Source organism: Capsicum annuum, chromosome 11 (genome assembly GCF_002878395.1).
Source record: "Capsicum annuum cultivar UCD-10X-F1 chromosome 11, UCD10Xv1.1, whole genome shotgun sequence".
Lineage (NCBI taxonomy): Eukaryota > Viridiplantae > Streptophyta > Magnoliopsida > Solanales > Solanaceae > Capsicum > Capsicum annuum.
The window spans coordinates 18,864,616-18,878,486 of record NC_061121.1 but is presented as its reverse complement, the minus strand read 5'-3'; the positions used below and the strand labels follow the sequence as shown (position 1 = coordinate 18,878,486).

At 28.9% G+C, this 13,871-nt stretch overlaps 1 protein-coding gene across 1 annotated transcript; it reads left to right on the top strand.

The window, feature by feature from the left end:
* The first annotated feature begins 3,255 nt into the window (after positions 1-3,255).
* On the top strand, positions 3,256-12,454 carry LOC107848687 (intracellular ribonuclease LX). The gene is made up of 4 exons (XM_016693462.2): positions 3,256-3,468; positions 4,102-4,257; positions 11,104-11,296; positions 12,063-12,454. Exons 1-4 carry the CDS (start codon positions 3,358-3,360, stop codon positions 12,314-12,316), a joined length of 714 nt encoding a protein of 237 aa, XP_016548948.2. The 5' UTR covers positions 3,256-3,357; the 3' UTR covers positions 12,317-12,454.
* The last annotated feature ends 1,417 nt before the right edge of the window (positions 12,455-13,871 follow it).

Genomic DNA, 13,871 nt, shown 5'->3' with positions numbered 1-13,871 from the left:
CTGGTTTCTGTGAGATGTAGATCTACGAGTTTAGTTTCCAACGCAAAAAACGGCTCCTGATTTTGATATTCATATGTCAAGATATGAGAGTTTTTGTGAGACTGCTCAGAACAAGTAAAAAGTGACAAAACAGAATTGAAGGTCTGATTTTGAAATGATACCTGCGCAGATCTGGAGTTAAATTGAGCATGGTTTTCTCGTAGAACGTAGCCTTGCGAGTCGAATTTCCAACACGATAAGCCGTTCATGATTCAGACACCTTCACGATGCGTTATGAAGCTTCTTCCAAAGATGCCCCAAAGTGCCCAAAAGGTCAATTATGAAAAAAAAAAAAAAAGCAAAAGGAGGAGAAGAACGGGAGTTGAATTTCTGCTCAGGCTGAATTACAATGACTAAATGGAGCGGTGATGTTCTTTTATAGATCCTGAAAGTCCCCAGTTTGATTTTAAAAAGGAATTTGTTGAACAAGTTGTCTTCAAGAAGAACTAGGACATCCAAGTGTCCAAAACAAGTCAAATTCCTAATACTTTTCGAAGTGAGATAACATCATTATTTAATCCTATTAAAATTTGATATAAGACAAATACCCGAATTCTACAAGATTTGGATATATTTAGTTTTAAACAGATTTTTACACTCCTAAGGAATAGATTCACATTATTCTACCTAGATTATGATGACTTCGAGGAGTCGAATTTCGACAAAGTGTTCAAGTCTTGCAAAAAAAAAAAAGAGGGCTCCACAAATACTTCAAATCTCGTCTCTAACAGGTTCGATAAATCAAACACCTTGACGAGCTTTGAAGTAGGGGGCATCTGTAGACACGTAAAATTTATTGGGTCAAATTCATATAAAAATTGGATTTGACCCATATTTTAGTGGGCCTAAAATTATTTTGGGCTATTAAAATAATAGGCTCATTTATTTCCTCATTAAGGACTTCAAGGTTCATCTTAGCTTGAGGCCCAAACTTATACCACGTGTCAAGTGACGTGACATTCCAGTTAAATTAAAGACCAATGAAGCAAGACAACACACATCAAGTGATGTGGCAATCCAAGTCAAGTTCAAGAACCAATGAAATGTCGCCAAGTGTCCCAAATGACATGTTTTTGGTCAATCACAAGCAACCTTGTCACATAACATTTATGATAAGCTTGAAAATTGAAAGGACCAATCAAAATGAGGCAGAAGAGGTTATTTACACTTGGACTGCCTACCCCCTACAACTATAAATAGGAGAGTTACACAATTTTCTGAGGTCATTCTACAAGCATTGGACTACACAGCTCTTCAACGAATTGACTAACGGAGTTTTACCCGGAGATCAACTCGACAAGACGAAGTGCTGTCAAACAATTTCTGGAGATCCAAATACATTTTAGGAGGCTCAAATCATCCGGAAGTTCGAGAATTACGCTACAAAGGCCCTCAAATTATGGAAAAGCTTAGGAGAGAAGAATCGAGAGAATAACGGAATTGTACCCACAAAATTACTTTAAATAAAATTATTTTTTTGTTTATTTTTATTTTTGCTTGCAGTTAATTTTCCGCACCACGAAAATTTGTTGCAAACAGAGCCGCTACGAGCTCTTCCAACTCTTCTATGATAGTAGAAAATTAGAATTTTTCTTGCTTGATCATGAAAAAACACAAACTATTATTCACTAATATTCAAACGTAGCTCAAGACTTACGTTTTCTTACTTAACGTCCAATTGAACTTCCCAGCTAGAAAATGTATAGCAATTTAATTCCCTTTTTTAAAATTGAAATATTCCTTTTAGATAAACTTATTTTTATATTTACAGGTTGATTGATTCAAAACTTAATTAGGAATCTATCTGGTACTCCCATCCCTCCATCCCAAATAACCAGTCAATTTATAGTTCAGAAAAGTTGTTTAAAAAATAATCATCAATTTAGAAATCAAGACTAAAATTGGTAATTATTTTTAACTATATCCTTAATGTCAGTCTAGAGTATTTGCCTGTTCCCTTACTTGATCATTAGTATTCGTAAAAATAACATAAACATACACCTTAACTTATCATATTTATATAAATTCCCATCCTTACAAAGTAATACAATCTCAACTAATTATGTATTTTAGTTGAATGTATTGGGAGCTAATTATGTATCTCGACAAATCCAAAATAAAAAAAATGTATGGAGAGCTAATTATGTATCTTTATAAAGGAAAAAATGTATCTTCATTGAGTGTATCATGAGCTAAATATATATCTCGATAGACCCAAAATCGAGATTTTAATAATTATGCAAAATATCAAAATTTTTTGCAATCGAACTCCAAACTATTGAAATTCATATTGTTTTTCTTTACTATTATGTTAGCATAATTTTTTGCTTCAAGTTTATTACTACCGTTATTCCTTTCACTTTAGTTATCCTTACTGTAGTTTTCTTTCTCAATATCTTCATCTTACTTTTCGCTCTTGCTTCTCTTTAAACCATTTTGTGAAAAATGAATTTTTAGTTGAGGATCTATCAGAAACAACTTCTTTACCTCATAAATATTGAAGTAAAATTGGCGAACTTTCTCACATTTTTCATACCTCACTTGTAAAGGTGAATCTAGAATTTTAACATGGATGCACCATTAAGGAAAAAAATGAATTAAGTAGGGATTGATTCCAAGCCCCCTAAGTAAATTGCTCAGCGTCAAATTAAGTGCACAATTCGATCTTTTTGTAGCGTTGTTTATATCAATTTTAAAAAAATATAAATGCCTAGTATAAAGACATATCATTGGTTTCCGTGCCTCGCAATTTATAAAAATTCACTACCACTTACTTGTAGAGAATCTACTGGGTAATTTATTGTTGTTTGCTGTATAGTAATTTAAAATGAATATACTTTTATTAACTGAGTTAACTAAATGAATATACTTTTATTAACTTAGTTAACTATATTTTATGTTTATTATCTTTTTTAATGAACACGAAAGGAACTAAAACAACAGTTAAAATGAGGCAAGGGTGTAATTTATTAGGTTTAAATTGTTCATGAATATAGAGAAGTAGAAGCTAATTAATTAATGCGTAATCCCAAAAACTTAAAACACATGAATATATATAGATATTGACACATGGGCTTGATATTACTCTGAACAAGCAACAATATTTTAAATAATTTTTCTTTCTTACCAATTAGTTTAGTTGGCATATGCTTATCAGGATATTCCTTCTACGATGTATCTTGTTTGCCTATAAATTGAGACACAACTATGTCAAACTAATATTACCAAATATATTTTCTTTCCATTTACTCACCCTAAAAGAAAACAAAGCTTTGAAGCAAATTAAAAAGTTTATTGAAGGAAGAGTTAAACTAGAAAATGATAAAATTTCAAAAATCATTATTGATCAAGATTATTGGTGTACAATGTTTATTACTAGTTCTTTGTGTTGCATCACAAGACTTTGATTTCTTCTACTTTGTTCAACAGGTATGTCCTCTAACTTTATGTTAATTTTGTAGCAGGAGTTTATGTGAAAATTCAAGTATTACAACTTGATAATTCATGAACAAGGAAGAAGAAATGAGAGAATGAATTGTAAACCTTATTCATCATCAAAATCACGTGTTACAATCTGATAATGTGCCTTATATAGACTATGAAAGAGATACAAAATATCTGATAACTACCTCCTTCTAGAATATTCTTTTTGACACCTCATTGCACCTAACTAATTATTGTCTAACAACCTTCAATACCCTATACGGCTGACTCAGCAATATACTAACTAACTGAACATCTATTCCTATCAGTGCTACACATTAGTGGAACAGGTAGTCACATATGTGTCTAAACAGTTTATAAATTTAATATGTTCGCGGCCACCAATAGTGGAACAAGAATTTTTCCAAACTGATTCAAAATATTCGGACTATACCTTTATCACTCGCCGAAAAACTTTCATTATGTCAAGGTGATTCAAAAGTTTAACTATATATAGCGAATAAAAATTTCATTGAACATCCTTCATTAATTATGAATTCGATACTTCTGACTGATAGTATTGTAATAAATTTTTACGCTATCAGATCACCTGAAAATTTTCGTATTTTCATGATGTAGTGGCCGGGGTCTTATTGTGACACGAGGCGTAGTTGCTGCTATCCAACTACTGGAAAACCTGATGAAGATTTCAGTATACATGGTCTATGGCCAAACTATGAAAATGGAAAATGGCCACAAAATTGTGATAGGGAAAGTTCTTTGGATGAATCAGAGGTATTACACTTACGTTCATTTTCAAACTTTAGCTTTGATGTAGTCTAGCTGTACTACAAGCAATAATGTCTTTAATATTAGGTTTATGTCAATATCATTTTCAACTGGTATAAATTGGGTCTTTATATATTGTTAAACTAAAGTCTTCCTTGAGTTATAGTTTTGTTTTAATATTCATTTACATATACTGAAAAATTGATATAATTAATGATATGTATGGATTATTGATGCTTGAGTCAATAAAAGACAATCCTAGTGGGAAGCTTGCTTTAGATCGTCGAGCATAAATTTATAGTACTCATAATTCATAGTTTAAAAAAAAATGACCTATTTTGATTTGGCGTAAAAATTTAAGAAAATAAAGAAGACTTTTGAATCTTGGGATTTTAAATTAAAGTTGTGTCAAATCTACCAAAATGTTATTTAATTTGTGGTCCTAAACATGTCATGTGTAAAGTTGAAATAAAGTATTATCAGAAAAGGAAATGGATCATTCTTTTTGAAACAAACTAAAAAAAAAGTAAATCATTCTTTTTAAAACGAAAGGAGTAATAAATATGAATTCATAATTTGAAAATTATAATGAGTTAAGTGTTAAGAACCAAGAAAATTAAATTCATAAAATTTAAATTCTGAATCCGACTCTGCTCCTAATTTACTTCTTTTAAGTTTTTTAAGGTAATTACTTTTAGACTTGTTCTAGTGATACTTCCTCTATCCTATTAATTGATTTGAATAGTTTCAAATTTTTCCTTTGACTAAGATTTGTCAAATTATTTTGAGAAAATGTACAATTTTCATTCTCAATTATAAATGAAATTACGGAGACACATTTCAACTTAAAGGGGTCCTATTACCTCTGAACTAATTAAAATCATATTTTTGACAACCTTAAGGCCTACGTGACACACTACATGAATCAACATACTGAAGGTCCACATAGGCACATGTATGTACCACATAGACACTTAAGGTTGCCAAAAATATGATTTTAATTAGTCCAGGGTAATAGGACCCCCTTTAAGTTAGGAAGTGTCTTGTAATTTCATTTATAGTTCAGGGTGAAAACAGTGCATTTACTCTATTATTTTTAAACATTTTGACTAACTATTTCAGTAGTATATTTTCGCCTAATTTTAAATATGTAAATCTAACTACATAGTAGTATATTATATGTTTACAGAGTAACAACTAACATGCATCAATATGGGTTGTGGTGTAGTGGTAGGACTTAGTGGCGGAGCCAAGAATTTAGCAAAGGGTGTGCAAATTTTCTTCCCAGTTATGTTAAGTGTAGACACGTGATTTTGACCCTCCCTAGTTTAACATATATATTTTTCGATATTAAATATTTATATTTGATATAATATTATTTAAATTCTTATTTTATTTTAATAAATTTTTTGTTAAAAGATAAAAAATTAAATAAAGTTAATGTTGAGAATCTTGTTTATATTTTTATTCTAATTTTAAAAATAATATAAAAAAATAAAAATATTTTTATTTTCTCAATTTTACTAAATAAACTAGTAGTTTTAATATTATTTTATTATATTTATTTTAACTATTTGTAAATTTTATTGTATTTTTCTTAAACATAAAATTAATTAGTTATTATTATATTGATTATTATTATTATTATTATTTTATTTATTATCACTATTATCATATTTTAAGAAAATAAATAAATAAATAAATTTTAAAATTTAAATTTTAAATCCCTTCCCCCTTATCTGTCTAAATATAACCGTTTCCCCTAAAAATATTAACTGTTCCCACCCCAATATTTTCCTATATTTAAGGACTTTCACTTTCAGAAAAGAAGAAGGAAACGTACACTATCTGTCAGATACTAGAAAAAAAGTCAAATAGAAACAAAAAAAAAAAGAGAGAGAAAACACAGACGATAAAAATCAGGGTGAAAAGAGAGAGGAAAAGAAAAGAGAGAAAAGTTAGAGTTTGAGTTTGGAATTCCGTTTGAAGTTTTCGGTGATGATGTTCTTGCTTCTTTTCTCGGTTTAATTCATCACACAGGTTCTTATCGAATTCGTATTGTTTATTCTATATTTTTTTTTTTTGGAAATCAAAGCATGAATAAAGTTATTTCAATGGTTTCTTATATTATTTAGTATGCTTAGTTTATTATTTTATGTAGTTCATGTTCTATGTCTTTTATTTGTAATTTGTTTGTTGTTTTCAAAATAATGTCAATTAAATTGATTTTAAATTTTAAGTGAGATAATTTTTAAAGTTTTTAGTGTTTAAAGATGTAAAATTAATTATTTTATGCGAAGTCCTTTTTCATCGTTCTATTAAAATTTTTATTTTTCTATTTTAGTGGTTTTTTTATTTTAATGGTGAGTGTTCCCCGCTACTAATGTGTTTTAGATCGTATGAACTTCTGAAGTTCCATCTTTGAAATTACAATCTTTATTTTGTTTTAATTTTTGTGCCCTATTAAGTAAACTTTCATTTTTGTTGATAATTATTTTTCCCCCTTTGGGTATTTTATTCATGTGGAATATCATTGGCTTTAAATTCTGTTAGGGTATGCATGTGCTTCTAGCTAAAAGTCATATTTATCTATTATCTCTAAATTAGTTGGTGTTGAAAGTTAAAAGTAAATAATAATATTGTAAAATAAAATTGTATAATTAAATTTAGTTAGATTTTGTTATGTTATTAAATATATATGCTAAAAATAAAACTGTGTATGATAAAGTTTTCTACACACATCGTTCTTAACAATAATGAGTATGATTTTGCTTTGGAGGTTGGAATTAGCAGTTATTATTTGTGTTTATAAGTTTTTTGAATAATAAAAGAGTATAATAGTGCATAAGCTTGTTCATACAATGTTGCTTTATTTTATTTATTTATTTTTCTTGTAAGTTTATTATGAATTCGGATTTCGTTTTATAGTTGATTGACATTAAGCAAATGTAAGAGTTTTTTTTTTTTGTCAAAAAATAACAATAATAAAGTTGCTTCGATCACTGTTTCATGCAACATTAATTTACTCAACATGGATAATTAAGGGTTTCGTCACATGTCTATTTTCTTTTAGTTGATATGGAACCATGCTTTTCAATTTGCTTTATACTCCTATTAACTTTTTTGTTGGAAAGCTTTTAATTCTAGATTATATTAAAATCACAAATTAGTTTTTAACGTGAGATAAAATAGAATGGGTTGCGGGACTTATTCAAGACCTGTTATATTCGATAAGAAATTTTTTTTAAGAGTTTACAAAAAAAACAAATCAATGTTTTAAATGTTAAGTAAATTTTAGGCATGTTTAAAACATTTGTCTCGATTAAGAATGCAGCGTACACATCTTTTGAGACGTTTAAAATAATTCGAGGATGCAATATTGCACTTCGACAAAGATCGTCCTAAAATGAACTTCTACTAGCTTAATATAAGAGATAAAGATAGGTATTAGACATTAAAAATAAACGAATTTAGGCCTTAACATAATTTGTCAAAATAGTTTTAGTTTTAAGTATAAGTCGATAAAAGCGATCGTGCTAGAACCACGGGACTCAAGGTGTGCCTCACACCTTCCCCTCGGTCAACAGAATTTCTTACTCGATCTTCTGTTTTCGGAGACTAACAAAGAGTCGTTTCCTTTTGATTAGGGATTCAATAAGGTGACTTGGAACACCATAACTCAATTTCAAGTGGCGACTCTGTAAATAAATTAATCCCTATTCAAAACCGTCACTTTAATTGGAAAAATCCTTCGACCTCGACCCTCGGGCAAAAAAGGAGTGTGACATTAAGGGTGTGCAAAATTAAATATTTACTCATAATAGCAAACATATAACCTTTGTAGACCTCGTAATTACTCGACGAAGGGTGTTCATCTGACCACCCTTCGTTTAAGGTGGCTCCGCCCATGGTGGGACTGCTCCACCCTTAACCAGAGGTCTCGGGTTTGTGCTGTGCTCTGAATATGGAGAAATTCCTATTGAGAAAGTCACCTCCAGAATGATCCCTGCCATGCGTGATTCAAATTAGTCAGAACTCCAATATAATACGGACACCAAATCCGAAAAAAGAAAAAAACTAACATACTTGCATGCTGTCAGGTTGGTAGTATGTTTCTTGCGCTAAGAGTCATGAAAAATGACATGTTCTACTGAATATATAGCTGAAAAGACCAATAATTAGCTAATTTAAAATGAACTTTTATTATTTTTCTTTAGACTAAAAAAATTATAATCTGTTACTCCTACTTTTTGCTACCCATGTTTCCTTGCTTAGACTTCTTCGTTTTTAGGTATATCCATGGTGGCATAATTTTGCTTCTACGAAATGTTCTTCTTTCGTTTTATTACTTCCTCCGCCCTAATTTATGTGATATAATTTGACTTGATACAGAATTTAAGAAAGAATGAAAAATTTTCGAAGCTTGTGGTCTAAAATAAACCATAGATATTTGTGTGGCTGTAAATTATTTCATTAAGAATAAAGTGGTTATTTTAAAGGTAAATTGTTACTAAATAAAAATATATTATGTTTTTTAAACTTACTAAAAAGGAAAGTGTCTCATAAAAATTGGGATAGCGAGAGCAATTATTTCTACTCTAAGATTATGGAATAAAAATGATTAAGCTAAGTATTTTGACAGTCCAAGGGGTCAAAAAGATTTAAGCTAAATATTTTAACAGTGTAAGTGGAGGGGGGTCGTTTGATCCGCGGACTAAGTTATTTTGGAATTATACAGTTTTGAGATTCTATAATCTTTTAACTAATTTATTCCATCTAAAAGGTGTAATAAAATAACACCAAATTTGATGGGATAAGATGAAATATTCTAAAATTAAGTTTTGAATTAAAATTTGACTTTGTTTGATGTCAATAACAAAGTGCTATAAATTTAATTTTCAAACTTAATTATGAAATCGCACACCTTATTCTATAAACCAAACAACCTAGATCTAAATGTTTTATACTATCAGTAAACTTAAGCATGATTATAGGTTAGTCATCATTTTACACCATTAATTACCTTATTAGTAAACCTATTATGTAAGTAAAAAATTTGTAATAGTATATAGAAATAAACTCTAAGAAATGTAGCCTTGTAAAACCGAATCAATTTTCAGTAAGGCAATTTATAAGAGTTTAAGTTATATATATGTACTACTAATATCTCAAAAGATATTTACATAATCAAGTCATTTACCAGATAAATACAGATGAATCTCTTGAAATAAATATTACTCCATAACAATACACTAAAATGAAATTAGCTACAAATTTCATTGTTAATTCGTCAGTTACTCATAGCTAACAATTTTTTTTTATAATGCATAGCTAATCGGCCACTAAACAAAATTATCGACGCATTTTGTTGTTTAATTATCTGTCTGTTGCTAATTCTTAATTTTTGTTAGTGTTTAGTTGTATGAATATAATTCTAATCCAATATCTTGCTATAAAATCATGTTTAATTACCCAGTAATTCATGTAACACTGAAACAACAACATCAAATTCAGTGTAATTAAATAAGTGTGACCTGGAAAAACGGCTAAGACATAAACAGGCCTTACTCTTAGTAGGGTTGGAAGGTTGGCTTCCAATAGACCCTTGACTGACCAATAGAAAAGTTATCCAAATACGGACACAAGAAAATATGATACAGTTATAATCAACAAAAATATACGACAAGTGAAGCAACAAACACGGGGGCAGACCTATATATGGTCATCTTTTTGGTGTTTCGACATTCGTTAAATTCGAGGCAAATTAGGTATAATTATATAAAAAACTAGTTTAATCGCACGTGCCTCGCACGTGTAACGTTTGATTATTTAAAATTAAATAATTTTATCTATTGCGGAGATTTTTAATAAAGTGTAAAAGTTCAAATCACTTTTCAAAAATCTTTCACACTTTAATATAATAATGTAAACATAAACATATACACATATATGTTTTCCAATTCCGAGTGGTTGAAGGTATCACTTTTACATTTGTGTACCTCTTTCACTTGTTGTTACAGGATAAGAGAGACGCATCAATTTAAATCATATTTGTGTTATGATTATTTTGTGTGTGTGTATATATATATATATAGAGAGAGAGATATTTAAAATCGTTCCTTATTTTTAAAGTCAAATCTTTACAAATTTATTGATTACATTCTATTCCGTACTTAAAACATTTAAAAATCTGGAACTTCTTAATTTTTTCTTACTCTAATAGTTTTATATTTATTTTTAGATTTTTCAAATCTTCTTAAAGTCAAATTTAGTTGATTTAGAATTTTTAAACTAATAAAAAATGTATCAGTTGTATGACTTTAAATAAGGAAAGAGTTACCATAAATATATTTTATTAATTTTCAATTCTTAAATTAGAAAAAGATATAGAAATTTTGATTTCTTCTAATAAGAATTTTTTTTTTACCATAAATACATTTAATTAATTTTCAACTCTTAAATATTAGGACGAAATAGTGAAAAAGACGATTTTGTTTAAATATTAGGAAGAAATAGTGAAAAAGATGATTTTGTTTAAAATAAGGATTTCAATGAAGGGCAAAAAGTTCAATTCACTTATCTATGGATATTCACACTTCTAATATATTATAGATGTATAAAAATTGATACAAGACTTAGAGAAGCACCCACTAAACCAAGAAAATAGTTGGGTACTTTAAGTTTCAAGCAAAAACTTAAAGTTTTGGACATCAATATACGTGTTTGAACCTTCCGAACACCCACAACCCCTAAATTTTGATCCGCCACTGAACAAACAGTAACATACAAACCCAGTAATTCATGTTGTAAACTAATTATTATTTTATTTTTATTTTTTTTAATCATATGCAGATATCAGATCTTATAAGCACAATGGAAAAGAATTGGCCATCACTAGCTTGTCCAAGTAGTGATGGTATGAGATTTTGGAGCCATGAATGGCTAAAACATGGGACTTGTTCAGCACTTAGCCAACGTGCCTACTTCCAAACAGCACTTGACTTCAAAAGAAAATCAAACCTTCTTCAGAATCTCAAGAATGCAGGTATATACATATACATGTTTGTGTTTTCCAACTACAATTCTTCTTGTTTGTGAAGATTTAATTTGTTTATATTGAGAATAAGAAAAAATTATTTTTATGCTGTCAGGTTATCTTAAAGATAACTATTACTAATAATTTTAAAAGATAATATAGTAGCCTGAAATATAAAGACATTGTCAGAATTGACAAGTAAAATTCTTTTGTCAAAAGTAACAAGAGTTGATCAAGTGACCATAGAATCACATTCTTGGTTGAAAAAAATTAGAATCAAGAAGAAGAGAGCGACTTTCTGAGATAAGAATTTTGTTTTAATTTATGTGTCTTGTTTTTTTTTAATTTGTTTTAAAAAGAACTTCATATTATATGCTAGTCTCTGTAATTTCACAGGGTAATGCTTAAAACCGCGAGATTTAAAAAGCATTTTAGCCCATTAATACGTAAACATTTTTATATGAAACTACGAGATATACATGTGTCCTTACGAGCTTTCTTAAACTCTAGTCCGAATCAAACCAAAAGACATATAATGAAAAAAAAGATTATAGAATTTAACTTTTGTACATTTAAGTTATAAATAATTTGTATAGTGTCGAGCCACTTTAAGATAATTACGTATAACCTCACGGTACATGAAATGAGGGATGACTGTATATAGCCTTTCAGCTACGATTTATTGAACTCATAACTTTTCATACAAAGTATAAATATATATATATTTACACTTAAATCTTATTCTAATATTTTTTTTTTGTTGTTGTTTAATTAGGGATTCATCCAAGGAATGGAGAACATTATAGTTTAGAAAGCTTTAAGGAAGCAATTGAAGAGGGAGTCGGACACACACCTTTCATAGAGTGCAATGTGGATTCACGAGGGAACAACCAATTATACCAAGTTTACCTTTGTGTGGACTCTACTGCATCAAATTTCATTGATTGTCCTGTTTTCCCACATGGTGGAAAATGTGGTTCCAAGATTGAATTTCCTCCTTTCTCCTCAAATGATCATGATGAATTTTAAAATTTTTTGTTTTAATTAATTGACTCAACATGATCATATTCTTGATCTCCTTTGTTGTATTTGTAAGTGAAAACCTTCTATATTTGTACAATTGTACTAATAAAATTTTATTCCAATGTTAGACTTATAATTCCTCGATTTGTACACTTCTATTTATTCATAATAGACTTTACATTTAGCTAAAAAAAGAAAAAAAGAAAAGAAACGGGCGCGGGAGAGGGGTGCAAAATACTTAACACCTCCCCACCCCCAAACTTGGTGTGTTTCTTTTGATTCACTAAACTATCAATAGTCTTAACTACTCCCTGAACTTTCCTATTTGATAGCATTTACCCCCACCCCTCCTCCCTAGACATTGATCATGTTCTTAATTGATTATATTTCAATGAACTTGAGAAATAATTTGAAGAATAAGCAGTTATCATTAAAAAAAAAAAATACTTTTTAATATATTGGCTAGAAGTAAAAGAAGATAGAAGTAGTATTTATTAACAAGATGTCAAAGTATATTTTGCAAAAATGAGTCAATATTGCGTTTAAGTTTTTCCAAATAGACTAAGTTCATTCTAAACAGGATAATTTCATTGATTGTCCCATTTTCCCACATGGGGGAAAATGTGGTTCCAACATTCAATTAATTCATGATCATATTCTTGATCTCCTTTGTTGTTGTTTTTTTAAATTTTAAATCTTCCACATTTGCACTAATAAAATTTCATTCCAAGGTAACAAGATATCAAGATATATTTAGTGAAAAAAGATCAAATATTGCCTCTAAACTAATCTAACTTATTTTATTTTTTTCATTTTATTTTTGGCTAAAAATTATTCTGTCGTTAATGGAGTAATTCACTCTCGAACCTCCATACTAATAGACCTTCAGTACATATAAAGAAGAATTGGTATATAAAGAAGAATTAAGTTTACCTCAGAACTATTCTAAATAGAATAGCTTTTTGGGGAAAGGACAAAAGTAACAGTTCAGATGAAATTATTGTCACAAAAATTATTGAATTTTAATTACATTTTCTAGCCATTTGCTGACAACTTTATAAAATACTGATACAAATTTGATGCATATCTTATACAGATATGTATTCTATATAATAAAGATACAATTTCGATATGCATCTTATACATATACATATTTTATACAACAATGATACAAATTATATGCACATCATATTAGAAAGTACATATTCTATATAACAAGGATACAATTTTTATCCATAACTTTGTTGCTCTACTTTTTTACAAACTATACCAGTATGGTACATTGATTGTATCAATATGATATATAAATTATATTTGAACTATCTAGGTCAAAATTACCTAAATTATGAAATATATACTCTAAAATTGTATATTTATGTGATTTTACCTTGTTTTGGATTGACTTAAGGGAAGCCCAGATGAATATTTAGCCCAACAACCTGGCGGCCCACATCTTTATTTTGGTTATATTGTATAAATAATGTCTCTTTAATATCAGATTTAGCTTTATTAACAGCCTAAATAGTTTTATTTTTCTAAAAATTATGCAAATTCACAACTT